We start from the raw sequence: 19,698 nt of genomic DNA on the forward strand, positions 1-19,698 counted from the left end.
CTGGAGGCCTAAAAGTTGAAAAAGAAACCTCTTTGAATACAAGCTCTCAGTTTTCTAAGGGTGTCACAGTACCTTGCAGAATTTGTGGTGGTATGTTTTTTCATAAATCACAAATGCCCCACACCTTGTATGTCCCAGAACACTGTGATCCTGACTTTGACTGCTGGTGGTATGGTTTTGAACTTTTGTTGCGTCAGTGATCCTTTGTGGTGCACCTTCATTGAAGGTCTATAGTTTTCGGGGTCATAATGGCTAACCCAACTTTCGTCATCTCTCGCAGTGCTCTCGAGGCACCCATGACTCTCATGCTCAAAACGCAAAAGGTATCGTAGACAAATGTCCGATCGTCTCTGCCTCATGTCAGAAGTGAGCATTCGAGGCACCCATCGTACACACAGTTTTCTGTACTGCAGTTCTGACTTGATGGCCGTATACTGTCTCGTGATACACTAAACATAGCTGACAGCTGTGTCTGAGACGTCCGATAGTTTTCTCTGATTACTTCATCAACCCGGTGCCGATGAATCCCGTCGGTTTCCGTAAGTGGTCGTCCTCTCCCAGCACCCACACGCGTAGAGGTTCGCACCACCGTTTCTTCATTACGAGCAGGAAGAACCCAACGTCGCAATATCCTGACGCCGATACAGTCATCACCGTCTTTCATTCTTCTACGGATAGCAACAGCTTTTGCTTATAGATTCTAGCTCTCTGAGAAGTAAGGTACTGTAAACTTCGTAAATAAATTCTTATCATTGAGTGTGAATATTTTTTGACTGTAAGCTTGGTATAGTTGCGGTGTTTGTGTGGGAGATCAGTCGTCCGAGAAGGAAGCACACCCTTTGTAAGAGTACTCAGTTTGATTGAAATTAACAGAATTAAAAATTAATCAACACTAACCTTGTACCAGCAAATGCACGCCACGAAAGTGTACTTGGTGTGTAGTTGTGCGGCGATAAGGAGCAGCGCAGACGGAGGAACCTTGGAGAGGATTAGTTATTGTGTTTTAAAGTTATTCCACACCCAACACCAATAGATATTGCTTTATGTCTTTCACAACTCGAATTTCTTTGCGTAAATTCAGGAGATGTTTGTTTCTTGTACATTTGATGCTAGTGTTTCTGCATGGCCCACTCACATAAATGCCACCACAGCCTATATTCGACTTCAGCGTGCAATAACCACTCGCAGACGGGCAGGTGGCAGCAATAGCGGTACATAAAGCAAGTACAGTCACAGTAATGTGGCTTCCAGCAGGGCATGATCACTGGCTCTCTGCCTCGAGTGGAAGCATTTTCGAAAGTGCTAAACCTGTAAACAGTTCATACGCCGCCGTGGTTAATTATACAGAGGGCAAATGAGCGCTGTCCAACAATGACTCCGAGGTATATGTGGTGCACTATAGGTCGTATATGACAGTGCTGAACGACGCACGCGGAGATGTGTGCGGGCCAATAGACGTGCAACCTTTTAGCAACTGACGGCCCAGAAGAACAGAGTCTCCTTAATAACCGTTCAACGAAAGCTGCAGCGTATGGGCCTCCACAGCAGGTGTCCGATTCATACACCCATGCTGACTGGTGTTCATCAGCGACGAAAACTGGAATTTACGCACCTATACAGCAGCTGGACGCCTCTGAGTGGCGACAGATGGCCTTTTCAGATGACAGATGGCCGTTGGCGTGTACGGCGTCGAAACTCTGAAAACAAACACACAGCGAAGGGTCCAGACCTGAGAGGAGGACGTCGTGGTCTGGGGAATGTTTTCGTTGCATTTCCTGGGTAAAATGGTTCAAAGGGCTCTGAGCACTATGGGCCTGAACATCATAGGTCATCAGTCCCCTAGAACGTAGAACTACTTATACCTAACTAACCTAAGGACATCACACACATCCATGCCCGAGGCAGGATTCGAACCTGCGACCGTAGCGGTCGCGCGGTTCCTGACTGAAGCACCTAGAACCGCTCGGCCGCTCCTGCCGGGTTTCCTGGGTAACTTCGACATTCTGGAAGGCACAGTGGATCAAGACAAGTATGCGTCTTCATTTGGAAACATGTCCAAGCCCGCATGCAGTTTGTTTTTCCTCGGTTCTATAGCATCTGACAACAGGACATTGCGACGTGTCACACACCTTGCAGTGTACGTGAGTGGTTCGAGAAGCACAGGGATGAGTTTACCGCACTCCATCGGCCAACAAATTCCCAGGGTTTAAACCAATCGATAATCTGTGGGACCATCTCGATCGGGTTGTTCTTGCCCTGGATTCTCAAACGAGAAACCTAGCGTAGCAGGCCACGACACTGGAGTTTACATGGGTCCAGATCCATGTCGGTACCCTCCAGAACCCCATTGACTCTTCCTGCACGTGTAGCAGCGGCCCGCATTTCAGAAGGTGGTTGTTTAGGCTTGTGACAAGTAGTCACGTTAACATGACTCGAAAATGTAGCATTTACCTGATTTACAAAGAAGAGGTTATCTGCTTCCTGCCACCGTAAATCAGTACGACACAGAGATATACTTAAAAGAGAATAAGAAGCAAAGGGAGTTTACGGATGCATTTGCAAGCGGAAACATAGCCGGCCGCAGTGACCGAGCGGTTCTAGGCGCTTCAGTCTGGAACCGCGCTACAGCTACGGTCGCAGGTTCGAATCCTGCCTCGGGCATAGATGTGTGTGATGTCCTTAGATTAGTTAGATTTAACTGGCTCTAAATTCTAGAAAACTGATGACCACAGATGTTAACTCCCATAGTGCTCAGAGCCATTTGAGCAAGCGAGAACATAGTTAAAATTGGTCTACTAGGATCGTATTTACTATACGTTCAATACACGACGGATCCCCTCCTCCAAAACCCCCCCCCCTCACACACACACACACTCACAATCATACGCACATACAAACACTAAAGAAAATTTTGACAACGTGACCCAAGCGGCGTGATAGGTTGGCCGTTCAAATTTGTACGTCGAGCGGCTCTCCCATCACCTAACTGAGGATGTCAACTGGATCAGGGCTGACTTGAAAGAACAATCAGGAGTCTCTTGAACGAACCACCCGCAAATACTGGCCTTCTCAGCTACCTTGCACTCCTATAGCAGGCAGGATCGTCCACACAGTTCAAAAAACAACTGACGCACTTTTTATGCTGTCTGCAAGACGCCAACTTCCGTAAAATCTAGTGTCCCTCAGCGCAACGGCCTAAATGAGCTCCTCTTCAAAACCTTCGAAGCAGCTTCACTGCTCATTTTGCAACACTGTAAGGGAGCACCTTTTTCATGTGTATGCTTTCACGCGAATTTCATACGCAAGCAGTGTTCTCTATCCGCTGATTTTTTTTTAACCCATAAAACGCATATTGTTTATAGCAGCATACAAATGACGAATGGAATATAATTCAGATAACATGTTTTACAATATATAGATAAAGAGGAATCATGTATGCAAAGTGAAGCAACGAATGACAATTTGTACCACTGCCAGGATCCGCTACCCAAGTCATATTAATGCGCTAACCACTATGACACTACGACACAGCTGCTTTCCTTAACCGCCCGGACTACTCTAACACGCCAGCCTCCAGAGTCCAAATTCCCGTTCACACCGCAGCACACTTGGGAATTTGGATTGACGAGGAAAGCGTGTCTGTCCTTGGTAAAAATTTTCATTGTCGCTTCAGTCTGCGTGTATACATCCTAATTCTCTGAGGCTTGAAAAGGTCGCTAGAACCATATAACTTCATCTTATTAAAGTACCTATTCCTGGGTTTCAGACTGGATCCCCCATTCTGTTCGCTGCTGAGGTTCCCATCAAATACAGTTGCAGGGCCTCTGCATTTACGGGGTACGCCAAGTGAGCTGAGACGTGAAACTGAATTTGGTTTGAAGAGGGAGGGTGCTGGGGTAGTCTGTGCAGTGGTGCAAAATCGCGGTGGATGAACAGAGTGAGAAAGACGATCTGTGAATGTCAATTCCCATTGGCAATAAGTAGGACTCAATGAAGATATTATGAACTGTCGATGACAGTGACGTCTGTGAGCGAGAGGAAAAAAGCTAAACAGCGCCAGCAAGTCTTGTAACTGAGCGGCATAGATATAATTATAAAAATGATAATTATTCATTGAGTTGTCAATGCATTAGTCAATTATTCTTAAGAATCTCATTACTTTCCCCATGTAATAAACCGAATGTTCTGTCTCCTTTTGGGATGACAGTGAAAACGACCTGTGAGATTATTCACACGGAAAAGGGTTTTGTTCTGAGTTTTCAATGTGAAAAATGCATCGAGCATTGAAAAACTATCGATAGACTGCAAATGTAGCAACCTCATATTTTTATTTTTCTTGTATTATTACAACTGCAACAGAGTGTGTTAGCTGGATGATTTTGAATAGGCATATCCACTCAGTCTTTTGTAAATATCTGGTAACTCTAGCCCCCCCCCCCCAGCAGACAACACAAACTGGGATACATATTATTATCTGTAATATACGGATTGCAACCTATTGCGCTATAAGGCTGACATTGCAGTTGTGAAATGTAAATACCGTCCATCGAGTGAATCCAGGTCTTTCTCTTATACAGGGTGATTCAAAAAGAATACCACAACTTTAAAAATGTGTATTTAATGAAAAAAAACATAATATAACCTTCTGTTATACATCATTACAAAGAGTATTTAAAAAGGTTTTTTTTTTTTCACTCAAAAACAAGTTCAGAGATGTTCAATATGGCCCCCTCCAGACACACGAGCAATATCAACCCGATACTCCAACTCGTTCCACACTCTCTGTAGCATATCAGGCGTAACAGTTTGGATAGCTGCTGTTATTTCTCGTTTCAAATCATCAATGGTGGCTGGGAGAGGTGGCCGAAACACCATATCCTTAACATACCCCCATAAGAAAAAATCGCAGGGGGTAAGATCAGGGCTTCTTGGAGGCCAGTGATGAAGTGCTCTGTCACGGGCTGCCTGGCGGCCGATCCATCGCCTCGGATAGTTGACGTTCAGGTAGTTACGGACAGATAAGTGCCAATGTGGTGCCGCTCTATCCTGCTGAAATATGAATTGTTGTGCTTCTTGTTCGAGCTGAGGGAACAGCCAATTCTCTAACATCTCCAGATACTGTAGTCCAGTTACAGTAGCACCTTCGAAGAAAAAGGGACCAAAAACTTTAATGGCTGAAATGGCACAGAAAACGTTCACCTTAGGCGAGTCACGTTCATACTGAGTTGTTTCCCGCGGATTCTCAGTGCCCCATATACAGACATTGTGACGCTTGACTTTCCCGTTAGTGTGGAAAGTTGCTTCATCACTAAATACAATCTTTGAAACGAAAGATTCATCTGTTTCCATTTGAGCAAGGATAAAATCACAGAAATCGATTCTTTTAATGTTATCAGCTGCAGACAGTGCTTGAGCCAATTTCAGACGATAAGGTTTCATAACTAACCTTTTTCGTAGGACTCTCCATACAGTTGATTGTGGAATTTGCAGCTCTCTGCTAGCTTGCGAGTCGATTTTCCTGGGCTGCGAACAAATGCTTGCTGGATGCGTGCTACATTTTCATCACTCGTTCTCGGCCGTCCAGAACTTTTCCCTTTGCACAAACACCCAATCTCTGTAAACTGTTTATACCAACGTTTAATACACCACCTATCAGGAGGTTTAACACCATACTTCGTTCGAAATGCACGCTGAACAACTGTCGTCGATTCACTTCTGCCGTACTCAATAACACAAAAAGCTTTCTGTTGAGCGGTCGCCATCTTAGCATCAACTGACGCTGACGCCTAGTCAACAGCGCCTCAAGCGAACAAATGTACAACTAAATGAAACTTTATAGCTCCCTTAATTCGCCGACAGATAGTGCTTAGCTCTGCCTTTTGTCGTTGCAGAGTTTTAAATTCCTAAAATTGTGGCATTCTTTTTGAATCACCCTGTATTACATCGAAACAGCAAACTCTCTTTATGTACTTGGATACAGGTTTCGGCTCAATATCCTTGCGATTGAATTTAAATATAAGGTACTTAAAACACTTTTTTTGCCTCACACGTCAAGTCAGATACAGACACGGTAGCAGTATAACTATATAACTACGAGTTCCATACTTTTCGCACTTAAAGGGGCGAAAGTAACAATAGGCGGTTGTTCAATGAGAAGATTAGTTGTAATGGTAATTTACAATTATGAAGAGTACATTCTCCGATTGAAGTTTGGTAACAGAAGAGAATCAAAGCATTTGAGATGTGGTGCTATAGGCGAATGTTGAAAATTAGGTGGACTGATAAGGTAAGGAATGAGGAGGTTCTACGCAGCATCGGAGAGGAAAGGAATATGTGGAATACACTGATAAGGAGAAGGGACAGGATGATAGGACATCTGCTAAGACATGAGGGACTGACTTCCATGGTACTAGAGGGAGCTGTAGAGGGCAAAAACTGTAGAGGAAGACGGAGATTGGAATACGCCAAGCAAATAATTGAGGACGTAGGTTGCAAGTGCTACTCTGAGATGAAGAGGTTAGCACAGGAAAGGAAATCGTGGCGGGCCGCATCAAACCAGTCAGTAGACTGATGACGAAAAAAAATCTAGTGACAAGTTAATACATTTAATTATTCCACATAAACGGATTCGTTGTGCGCCAGTCAGTTGCTCCTTCTACAGGCAATACCCCACTAATTTGTAGGTTTACGTTATGTATTCTTTAAAAAGAGAAAGGTAACTGCAGTCTGTCGGACCCTTTTTAGAAATGAAGTGTTGCAACTTTTCAGTACGGATTTAATGGAGAGTATTTCTGTCATTTAGACATGAAAATGATAATTATTCTTTGAGTTGTCAGTGCATTAGTCAATTATTCTTAAGAATCTCATTACTTTCTCCATGTAATAAACCGAATGTTGTGTCTCCTTTTGGAATGACAGTGAAGAGACCTGTGAGATTATTCACACGGAAAAGGGTTTTGTTCTGAGTTTTCAATGTGAAAAAAGCATCGAGCATTGAAAAACTATCGATAGACTGCAAATGTAGCAACCTAATATTTTTCTTGTATTATTACAACTGCGACAAATTGGGATATATATTTTGGAAGGTTGGAGACGAGATACTGGCAGAAGTAAAGCTGTGAGTACCGGGCGTGAGTCGTGCTTCGGGAGCTCAGATGGTAGAGCACTTGCCCGCGAAAGGCAAAGGTCCCGAGTTCGAGGCTCGGTCGGGCACACAGTTTTAATCTGCCAGGAAGTTTCATGAAAATACAGTTACTGTGAAAGAGCTTACCATATTTCATTGGGTAACCTGCACATGAAGTGTAGAACAAACATAAACCTTATTCAAAGACCATAGTAAGTCGTCTACGGACACAGCTAGCAGACTAAATTTCTTCTTGAATATGTTATAGCCTATCTGATCAAAAGTATCAGGAATACCGATGGTTGACATATTTACGGCGTGTGTTCACCCTTCCCCTTTATGACGGATTGAACTCGGCTGCGAACACTTTCATTGTGGTGTCTGACTATTGTGGAGGAGTCACATCCCGTGCGTCCTCAGGAACCTAAACTTGAGCAGCTAGTGATATTTAACGCTGGGATTTGGAGCGAAGTCAACGTTTTATCTCGTCCAAGAGCTGTTCCATTGAGTTCAGGAAGGAACTGTGGATGGGGCAGTGCACTTCAGGCCTGTTACTGTCCACAAACCATTGCCTCACAGATGTTACTTTAAGCAGCGTGCACTGGCATCCTAATAGAAATTGTCATCGTCTCAGAGTTGTTCCTCTACTGTATGCACTACACAACGCTGTAAAATGTATTCATATCTTGCGGCATTTGGCGTTTCCTAAAGCTCAACAACGGGACCGCGCTCCAACCAGGAAAAACACCCATATACCGTAAAACCACGCCCTTTGTACTTCACTGTTCGCACTAACTGCCGTCTGCTCACGTGTGCTGTGCAGCGAGCTACGTTAATTTAAGTATTAACTGTATTTTTCTTACTTGTCACTTCTTCTTCCGTGTGTTTTTGCTTTTAGGAAGCTTTAATTGTCGAGTGCTAGTAATAGTGTTCCATAGATTTCGTGTTTGTTTTGAATACAGTCAGAGAGAGTCCCTTTACTCAGCCATAGTGCCAGTAGTGATAGTGTATGTTTTGAATACAGTCCAGAGATAGGTAGTGCTATTTTCACTGTTTTCAACAACAAGTGTCTAGTAACCACAGTCATCTATCAGCCGCCTTTAGTGAATTAGCAGTCTAGTTAAAAGTTGATTAACTGTCTACAGTAAATTGATTTCTTAGGATGACAGGATGTGTGACTGCTGTGTACGGACGCAGGAGCCGAGCCGAGTGGAAGGCTTAAACCAGGGGCTCAGACAATTCTGCGGAGATCTGGGGTGCAAATTTCTGGACCTACGCTATCGGGTGGAGAAATGTAGGGTTCTCCTGAATGGGTCAGGCGTGCACAACATGCAGGGAGCGGCTACAAGGGTAGCGGAGTACGTGTGGAGTGCACATATGGGTTTCTTAGGTTAGAGAATTCCCTCCCTAGGCTCGAGAAGACGCCTCCTAAGGCGCGGCAAGGTAGGAGTAGGCAAAATACAACAGGGAATAACAATATTAATGTGCTAATAGTAAACTGCAGGAGCGTCTGTAGAAAGGTCCCAGAACTGCTCTCATTAATAAACGGTCACAATCCCCACATAGTACTAGGGACAGAAAGTTGGTTGAAACCTGATGTAAGCAGTAATGAAGTTCTAAACTCAGATTGGAATGTACACCGCAGAACAGGCTGGACAGCGAAGGGGGAGGCGTGTTAATAGCGATAAGAAGTGCAATAGTATCCAAGGAAATTGACGGAGATCCGAAATGTGAAATAATTTGGGTGAAGGTCACGGTTACAGCAGGCTCAGACATGGTAATTGGATGTCTCTATAGGCCCCCTGGCACAGCAGCTGTTGTGGCTGAGCACCTGAAGGATAATTTGGAAAATACTTCGAGTAGATTTCTCCACCATGTTATAGTTCTGGGTGGAGATTTTAATTTGCCGGATATAGACTGGGAGACTCAAACGTTCATAACGGGTGGCAGGGACAAAGAATCCAGTGCAATTTTTTAAGTGCTTTATCTGAAAACTACCTCAAGCAGTTAAACAGAGAGCCGACTCGTGGCGATAACATATTAGACTTTCTGGTGACAAACAGACCCGAACTATTTGAAACAGTTAACGCAGAACAGGGAATCAGGGATCCTAAAGCGGTTACTGCATCGATGATATCAGACGTAAATAGAAATATTAAAAAAGGTAGGAAGGTTTTTCTGTGTAGCAAAAGTGACGAAAAGCAGATTTCAGATTACCTGACGGCTCAACACAAAAGTTTTGTCCCAAGTACAGATAGTGTTGAGGATCAGTGGACAAAGTTCAAAACCATCGTACAATATGCGTTAAATGAGTATGTTCCAAGCTTGATCATAAGAGATGGAAAAGAGTGGTACAACAACCGAGTTAGGAAACTGGTGCGGAAGCAAAGGGAACTTCATAGCAAACATAAACATAGCCAAAGCCTCGCAGACAAACAAAAATTACGTGAAGCGAAATGTAGTGTGAGGAGGGCTATGCGAGAGGCGTTCAATGAATTCGAAAGTAAAGTTCTATGTACTGACTTGGCAGAAAATCCTAAGAAATTTGGTCTTATGACAAAGCGGTAGGTAGATCAAAACAAAATGTCCAGACACTCTGTGACCAAAATGGTACTGAAACAGAGGATGACAGACTAAAGACCGAAATACTAAATGTCTTTTTCGAAAGCTGTTTCACAGAGGAAGACTGCACTGTAGTTCCTTCTCTAGACTGTCGCACAGATGAGAAAATGGTAGATATCGAAATAGACGACAGAGGCAGAGAGAAACAAAATCGCTCAAAAGAGGAAAGGCCGCTGGACCTGATGGGATACCAGTTCGATTTTACACAGAGTACGTGAAGGAGCTTGTCCCCCTTCTTGCAGCGGTGTACCGCAGGTCTCTAGAAGAGCGCAGTGTTCCAAAGGATTCGAAAAGGGCACAGGTCATCCCCGTTTTCAAGAAGGGACTTCGAACAGATGTGCAGAACTATAGACCTGTATCTCTAACGTCGATCAGTTGTAGAATTTTGGAACACGTATTATGTTCGAGTATAATGACTTTTCTGGAGACTACAAATCTACTCTGTAGGAATTGGCATGGGTTTCGAAAAAGACGATCCTGTGAATCCCAGCTCGCGCTATTCGTCCACGAGACTCAGAGGGCCATAGACACGGGTTCCCAGGTAGATGCCGTGTTTCTTGACTTCCGCAAGGCTTTCGATACAGTTCCCCACAGTCGTTTAATGAACAAAGTAAGAGCATATGGACTTTCAGACCGATTGTGTGATTGGATTGAAGAGTTCCTAGATAACAGAATGCAGCATGTCATTCTCCATGGAGAGAAGTCTTCCGAAGTAAGAGAGATTTCAGGTGTGCCACAGGGGAGTGTCGTAGGACCGTTGCTATTCACAATATACATAAATGATCTTGTGGATGACATCGGAAGTTCACTGAGGCTTTTTGCGGATGATGCTGTGGTATATCGAGAGGTTGTAACGATGGAAAATTGTACTGAAATGCAGGAGGTTCTGCAGCGAATTGACGCATGGTGCAGGGAATGGCAATTGAATCTCAATGTAGATAAGTGTAATGTGCTGCGAATGCATAGAAAGAAAGAGCCCTTATCATTTAGCTACAATATAGCAGGTCAGCAACTGGAAGTAGTTAATTCCATAAATTATCTGGGAGTATGCATTAGGAGTGATTTGAAAAGGAATGATCATATAAAGTTGATCGTCGGTAAAGCAGATGCCAGACTGAGATTCATTGGAAGAATCCTAAGGAAATGCAATCCGAAAACAAAGGAAGTAGGTTACAGTACGCTTGTTCGCCCACTACTTGAATACTGCTCATCAGTGTGGGATCCGTATCAGATAGGTTTGATAGAAGAGGTAGAGAAGATCCAGCGGAGAGCAGTGCGCTTCGTTACAGGATTATTTAGTAATCGCGGAAGCGTTACGGAGATGATAGATAAACTCCAGTGGAAGACTCTGCAGGAGAGACGCTCAGTAGCTCGGTACGGGCTTTTGTTCAAGTTTCGAGAACATACCTTCACGGAGGAGTCAGAGCAGTATATTGCTCCCTCCTACGTATATCTCGCGAAGAGACCATGAGGATAAAATCAGAGAGATTAGAGCCCACACAGAGGCATACCGACAATCCTTCTTTCCACGAACAATACGAGACTGGAATAGAAGGTTGAACCTATAGAGGTACTCAAGGTACCCTGCGCCACACACCGTCAGGTGGCTTGCGGAGTATGGATGTAGATGTAGATGTAGACACGTGAATGACCCGTGACGTTCTTCGAGCATTCACCAAACCGAAACCCTTCCATTAAATTGTCACTGCGTTATAGCATGATTCATCCACTCTCCAGTGGCGTCGGTTTCTATACCATCTCCAAGTCGCATTGCATCGACTACACAAGTGTGTGTCAATGTTAATAAAACTCACCAATAGCTGTGTCCTTTAAGATATTATTTTATTTTGTTGGGAAGGCTACGAGTTTCAGCATTTTGTTACGCCATCTTCAGTCCCCATAGGCATCTAACCAAGTAAAGGAGCCTGTCGTATAGCGCCATAAATCTCTGGATATCGTAAATTCAGTCGTTATACTGTTGCTTCATTCGAAGATCTGGAGTTGCTATGACGTCTTCGAATAAAGCAAAAGTGTAACGATTGAATTCACGATATACAGAGATTTATGGCACTATACGACAGGTTCGCTTACTTGGATAGATGCGTGTGGGGCCTGAAGATGGAGTAATAAAATGCCGAAACACCTACCCTTCACAATAAAATAAAATAATAACTTCAAGTACACAGCTGTTGGTGAATTTTATTGAAATTGACAATTACTTAACCAGCCGACGTCCACTGGCCGTATTGTTGTTTACTAGGTGCTGCTCGACTATTATACCTAACTTTTTATAACTTACATACAACTGTGCTAGCTGGTCTGTTGGTACCACTTTGCAATTCAAAAGTGCTGCCTTCTGCTGATTCTGCGCGGTTTTTGACATACCCCCCTCCGCAATGCACAACAGTCCCTGTCCATCAGTAAGAAAGGTCAGACTGGTCTCGGTTTAGCCCTGGTTGTTCCTTCGCGATTCAACTTCACAGTCACACCATCACCAGTCATCGTGGGCAACTTCAGAATAATCGAAATGTTTCTGATGCATTTGTTGCTCACGTGGCATCCACTTACTAGTCCACTTTGGAAGTTACTGAAATCTCCTGGCTGACCCATTCCGCTGTTATTGCTTGTTTACTGTCCAACACAAAACTGGTAGCCTCCTTTTATACTGGTGGGTCCACTTATCGACATATTGTAGTTTATTCCACATTGCATAACGATTTCCGAATACTTCAAATCACGTAGTGTATTGTTCTTCGTTAGAGATCAGGCAGCGGGTTTGTGGAAGTTAGGCATTCTCTTCTGCCATCGAACAGTGAACACCGTTTTATCCCAGTCTTAAGGTGAATCAAACCCTTGCTGACAAACAAACCTGAAAGAAGTTAATAAGAACATAAAGAGTGGAGTGCGGTAAGTACTCACTGAACTCCAATAAAAAATTTTGATACTTACCCTACGTCCTATCTTGGTCTGGAGCCGCGAGACCGCTACGGTCGCAGGTTCGACTCCTGCCTCAGGTATGGATGTGTGTGATGTCCTTAGGTTAGTTAGGTTTAAGTAGTTCTAAGTTCTAGGGAACTGATGACCTAAGCAGTTGAGTCCCATAGTGCTCAGAGCCATTTGAACCATTTTTGAACCTACCTTGGAAGATAGATTAAGGAAAGGCAAACCTACATTACTAGCATTTGTAGAATTAGAGAAAGCTTTTGACATTGTTGACTGGAATACTCTCTTTCAAATTCTGAAGGTGGCAGGTGTAAAATACAGGGAGCGGAAGCTATTTAAAATTTGTACAGAAACCAGATGGCACTTATAAGAGTCTAGACACATGAAAGGGAAGGAGTGGTTGGGAAGGGAGTGAGACAAGGTTTTAGCCTATCCCCGGTGTTATTCAATCTGTATATTGACCTAGCAGTAAAGGAAACAAAAGAAAAATTCGGAGTAGGTATGAAAATCCATAGACAAGAAGGAAAAACTTTGAGGTTCGCCGATGACATTGTAATTCTTTCAGGGACAGCAAAGGACTTTGAAGAGCAGTTGAACGGAATGGACAGTGTCTTGAATAGAGGATATAAGATGAACATCAGCAAAAGAAAAACGAGGATAATGGAATGTAGTCGAATTAAGTCGGCTGATGCTGAGAAAATTACATTAGGAATTGAGACAAAGTAGTAAATAAGTTTTGCTATTGGGGAACAAAATAACTGATAATGGTCGAAGTAGAGAGGATATAAAATGTAGACTGGCAATGGCAAGCAAAGCGTTTCTGAATAAGAGAAATTTGTTAACATCGAGTATAGATTTAAGTGTCAGGAAGTCGTTTCTGAAAGTATTTGTATGGAGTGTAGCCATGTATGGGAGTGAAACATGGACGATAAATAATTTGGACATGAAGAGAATAGAAGCTTTTCAAATGTGGTGCTACAGAAGAATTCTGATGATCAGATGGGTAGATCACATAACTAATGAGGACGTATTGAATAGAATTGGGGAGAAGAGAAATTTGTGGCACAACTTGACTAGAAGATGGGATCGGTTGGTAGGACATGTTCTGAGGCATCAAGGGATCACCAGTTTAGTAATGGAGGGCAGCGTGGAGGGTAAAAATCGTAGAGGTGAATACACTAAGCAGATTCAGAAGGATGTAGGTTGCAGCAGGTACTGGGAGATGAAGAAGCTTGCACAGGGTAGAGTAGCATGGAGAGCTGCATCAAGCCAGCCTCTGGACTGAAGACCACAACAACAACAAAATCTAATAAAATAGCCAAAGTAATTTATTACTTACCTGAAATCAGTACATGAATGAAAATTGTCAATGATTGCACAGGTGTTATGAACTGGGGACGTGAGTTTAAGCTTCTGAGCAATGAATTTCGTAGTGACCAAGTAGGAAATACGATTGCATAAAGGCAGTAGTACACTTTCCTTTTTCGACACTGTCGTACAGTCCCTTTTAGTGAGCCTAACAGTCTCAGATCCTTTCTATCATATTTCTCCAAGGCGACAGAATAGAAACTTTTTTCTTCCGCATAATAAGACATCATCGAAGAATTACAATGAAATCGAGACCATTAGCTGCTTACAGGCGTTGATAAATATTAACGGGGACAGTTGAAAATGTATGCTTACCTGCAAATGGTCTAGATTTTATGTAATTTTTTCGAAAGCTGCAAGATCACTAACGGTATGTGTTCTTTCGGACGGTCCACTTCAATAGCAGTTTCCAGATTAGGCACCTTATAGCAGCGTCAACAACAGCGACTTCGATAGCAGTTCATGAAAGACTTTTGTCAGTTACCGATAAGCAGTCACTGCAAAGAATGATTATCTGGTAGTCGCCCATTGGTTGCGACACATCTGTGTTATTGCTAAAGTTAAATATTGTATTTGATTAATTGTAATAAAACTCATTAACACGACTTGGTTAATTGTTATCCTAGCGAACCCAGTATGCAGGCTTAATAGACACAAAAAGACTGACGACGAGGCTGCACGAGAGAATTACGATATGAACGCAATCACTATTCTAAAGCCTTGAAATTATGATACATTATGAATTCGTGGAATTTTCTGTTTTAGATACGTTTCAAGAGGTGGAACTGAAGCAGAACTTGCGGCGAATGATAACCCTGTTTGAGGTATACGCGTAAATGTGCGATATTAAACTCGTTTCCATTAAATTAATGAAGCACCACGGTCTCATTACTGAGAAGCCTTGCGAAACGTTTGGCTCTGGTAGAGAGCGGTTCCTGCATGATTTCACGTTCGCACTACAGTGTAGGGAATATCATGTTTTCAGTCTACAGGAGCTCGTAACTCAGCTGTTGTGCATTTTAATTTGAAATGCGCACATATGCTACTCAGAAAACGCAATAAAAACTTCTCTCTCAGCACAAGCTCTCTTCCATGCGTTGGGGTTTGAAGTCAAATTAAATTCCTTGTTGTATGTACTGTTTTGAAAGGAAGTGGAAAGTCTCTATAACAATGTCGTTTCAAAGAAAAGACTGCTACCTGTTACTTAGTTTGTCTTCCACCTGCTATCGAAAGTATAGCCAGAGTTGGTTATTTTATAAACTACATCCAAAATTGAAAAAATTTTCACCTCGTAACACAATTACTGTTTACGATTATTTTCTTCATTTTCAGTTTTACTGTTAACTCATTGTTTATAGTTGCTCCGTGTTTTTCTTTATGTTAGGGTTTCAATTAAGACGATAGAAACCTAGTCACTGAAACTACAATTTACATTTCAATCACCATTTCAGGATTTAGCGAAACTACTTCCGTACCAATGTGTCACAAAATACATTTCAGTTTCCTTTAACATCAAATTTCCACTTCAAAAAACATCGTGACCATTCGAAAGTTAAATAGTAATTGTGGCAGTTCTTGTAGCAGATTGAATTTATTCTTCTTGATTCGACTACTGTCAATAATACTGTTTCACATAAGACATTTGAACATTTATCCCTTCTCTTGCTGTATTATTAATGAATTTGCTCTGTTGTGTCCTCTGGACTTCTCGGAAATTTTTTCTGCGTCTTTCCTTTTCTTGAAAACTTCACAGTGTTGAAGTTAAAATCCAAATTTCTTTTTATCTTGAATTCCTTCATTCTGTTACGTCGTTTATTCCAAGTATCTCTCAGTTCACTACATCCATTCATTTTGTCCACTTTGTGTTGCAATACTGCGTAATTTAATACTTTTACAATTATTTCTAGCTGAAATTTTGTGATTCGAATAAATAATCATATTTAACTGCAAAAAAGTGCAACTTATCTGTGGTCTCCCATTATTTTCATAGGAGCCAATAATATAGCACGTTTTTTCCGGATTCACTTAGAGAATTTGGTAAAATTCCTATTAATTTTCTTTTCATACAAAGATGTCTTTCCCATCTCTTAGTGTCACCAAAAAATTTTGAATTATTTTTCTCTTTTCGTGCCATTCGTTGTAAGTCTTCATTTGGAAATACATTCCGTTGTAGATCATGACTTCAATGTTATAACTGTGTTATAGGTTTGGTGACCACCTCAAACTCTTCGGATCTTTCAGTAGCTTTATTGAAACCATCTGTCTGAATGACAAATATGGGGTATTATAATGTATGTAAGTTACTAATTTTTCAAATTTGTTTTTTAGAGTTTTTGGAATGTCTGTTTTAGATGCAGAAACTCAAATCCAACTTTCAGTTGCAATCTTTCGCTCAAGGTTGACTATCAATACGTAAATTTACACGAAGAACACGTCAACTACCAAAATCAGGCATGTAAACTGATCGCCTTTTTTTATCTTCATGTTGATCCCCAATTACATACTTCGTCGTTCTTCAGTGGCTTTTCTGAACCTGGGACCTGGATTGTCGTCCTAGAAACTATAGTTGTGGGGTACAGCCGACAGTCCTTGTTTCAAAATTACTCAGTTCAATGTTCGTAAGAGCTTTCCATTAAGATTACCACTTTTTATCTACTTTTAATTGATATAGTGTCCAGAATAGTGTCTTGTTGTCTACAGTATAATATTTTTGGAAACCCAATGCCGGAGAACTGCATCTTCATTCATGCGAAGAACTGTATTCCTCTTTAATGGTTTCGTTATTGTTTTCGTTTCAGTAGCCAGTTTATTTCTATTTCATCTGCGAACGTATGTCAGTTTCTACGTTATCTCCAGAGCGTGAGGACATGATAAATAATGGAAAATTTCTTAGTAGGAATTTCGGTTTGGACGCCCAGCCACCTAGTCAGTGAGCAATACCTCCGTTAAAAACTGAGTTTATTTAGTGCATAGTCATGCAGAGCTACAATATTGTGCAGCCCTGGTATCTTTCTCAGCTTATGGAGAATTGCATTTGCTTTTCATGAGCGTCTATATAAGAGGTAAAGAGACTGATTACTGAGAGAATAGTATACCTCGTCCAATCTTTCCTCGGTCATGGCCCGAAATACTCGAGCAAATGGGAAAAACGGAAACGAAATATGTGGGTGCGGTGACGAAAAAATACTGTATCCCTGGCAGTCTTGATTTCAGTTATATGAATTAACAACAAACTTGTTAGGAATATTTTTAGGTTAATAAATTCACTCTTTCCTGCATCAGAAAATCCATGCACAGGATTACAGTAAACAAAAAGAAAATCATAAGAACAGATGTTAAGCTGTAATGAGTGTTTAAAAAGTTTACGTGGTATAAAACTACATCACACAGTATCTGAATAAACAGCTCTTGTTGTAGCACAAATTATAAAATAATTTTCATTAAACGTTCCTACGAGGAATCGTTCTTACCAGTTTTCCGTTGATGTACCACGAGAGATTCGCAGCAGGGTATGAGGGTTCCACAGTACAGTTAGCTCGTATCTTCTCCCCCAGTGAGTATTTAAGCTTCTCCACGTCCACAACTGGATCATCCGTGGGAAGATCTGTGACAGAGACAGAATAGTGAATAATAGTGAAAAACTGTGTGAATGACTACAGAGTAAATCAGAACTGACTCGCGTAAATTAAAAACCAGCTGCATCATTAAGCAACCTACTAACACAAAGCAGTAACATCAGACTTCTAATGTGAATATTTTTTTAAAAATCAGAAATATATTTCATACCAAAGATACTGTACAATATTTAAATACAAGGGCAAATATAATTGATATAGTGCTTTTACGTCTTTTTCACACTCTCACTTATCTCTTGCAATTACATTGCTCATTTTAAATAAAATTATAAATTCTGTTGATGGTGAGTTTACATTCAAACAGATTGCAATAAAAATATTTTATGCAAAAAACGAGCTATATTATTGGAATTTTTTCTTTGCTGTTATTGTATTCAGCCAAGAGAGAGGAGATGGACGGGGTTTGTAGAACGCAATGGCTGTTATTTTTTAATTTTTCAATGTAATTGAGACATTCTTGAAGTGTTGACTGAAATACACATATAATACTGAAATAATGGGATTTATATGTTGTTGATGATTTGGAAGTTTATTTTGCCGATAATTTTGTACTACATGATGATGTCCGTTTTTCTTTAATTCGGCTAGAGGGCAATGCTCGAGGTGACTTTACGGTTAGCAGCCAGTGGAAAACCGGATGGAATGGAGTCATGATGTCATGAGAAGGGAAGTGAGATGCAGATGAGGAGCTGAAGTTTAGCGGCGGTGTTTGGGATTCGTCAGGCAAGCATTGAGAAGTTTGATATAATTGGACTCGACATAGTTGTTGGATGAAACAGATTTAGGATATTCAATGTATGGTGGGGCGGGAGTGGTATTAAAAAAGAGTATGTACGCGAGAGAAAGTAAACAGTAAATAAGTGGTGAAGTCATTTAAATCAAATACGGAACGGACAGCAAGTGTGATGTCGTGAATTTTTTGGTTCACTAAAAAGAGAAAAAAAGGGTTGTGGGAATTTTGGGGATAGTAGCGATTCGCATTCTATCTTCAATGGGAGATGGGAGTTAACGAGTTATTTTGATGAAGTAGTATGTTTTTGCGCAGATAGTAAGTCACCTAACAAGGGACCCCTTGAGTGGGAGGTTACAAAAGGTCAATGTTGTCTACGGTATTCGACGCCCCAAGTATTGTCTACCCTGTAACCACACTACTGGCATCTAATGCCAACAGGAGACGGGACTGGAGGTATCCAACGGTAAGTAAAGCATGAAGCTACGTCGCGTAATTGAACTGTTTAGTCGACGAGTGCTACTGTGCGAGTGGTGTTGATACGAAGCAGAGCAATAGCTACGATAAACAAAGCAAACATAGTTCCAACACTTGCAGAAGTGGACATTCCGTTGGAAAGGAACCCAAGGAGTTTTTCACAGTGTGAAAGAAGTGTCATGTAAAATCGTTTCTCCCAAATGAGTCAGTGGAATGTGTGGTGTCGCATACTCTCGACCGAGTGGACAACGTATATGAGGAGTACAATGATGATGAAACATGCTTAACTAATGAAAGTGATACTAAAACAGGTGTCGAGTCATGTAGTTCATCATCCTTGTGGGACACGGAGCCACAAATCCCGCCTCCAGTGAAAGCAGTATAGCACAATCGTTGTCCAAGAAGCGGGTACTAAATGTAATTACGTACGTAGAAGATCTTCCGGAGTACAGTAAAAGAACAATTACGAACAGATTTCGAATAAATATGAGGCAATATGACCGTCTACTGCTTAAGAAAAACTAGGGTTATTCAAGGAAGGGCTAGGCCCACTTGTTACAAAAGCTGGTGTTCGTGAATTCCAAGGATGCTCGATACAATTTATAGTATGTGCATGATAGTGACCTACGACGTCACGCACATTAAATAACACGCGACATACATTACAGCGATTTCAAGGGAAGCAGTGGATGGCTGCATAACTTCAAACAGTGCTACAGGACTGGAAGAAGTAACACAACAAAATTTCAAACAAAGCAATCTGCGGAATCGCCCCGAAAATGGTTCAGATAAGCAAACTT

The 19,698-nt window shown here is 41.7% G+C and overlaps 1 protein-coding gene across 1 annotated transcript in view; it reads right to left on the reverse strand.

Moving 5' to 3' along the window:
• The window catches only part of LOC126456636 (uncharacterized), a 160,744-nt gene that overhangs the window by 109,671 nt on the left and 31,375 nt on the right, over positions 1-19,698 (reverse strand). Inside the window, exon 3 of the mRNA XM_050092383.1 lies at positions 17,527-17,660. Coding sequence (XP_049948340.1) covers positions 17,527-17,660 — 134 coding nt within the window. The remainder of the gene's footprint in view (positions 1-17,526; positions 17,661-19,698) is intronic.

This window comes from Schistocerca serialis, chromosome 1 (assembly GCF_023864345.2).
Source record: "Schistocerca serialis cubense isolate TAMUIC-IGC-003099 chromosome 1, iqSchSeri2.2, whole genome shotgun sequence".
NCBI classification, from domain to species: Eukaryota; Metazoa; Arthropoda; class Insecta; order Orthoptera; family Acrididae; genus Schistocerca; species Schistocerca serialis.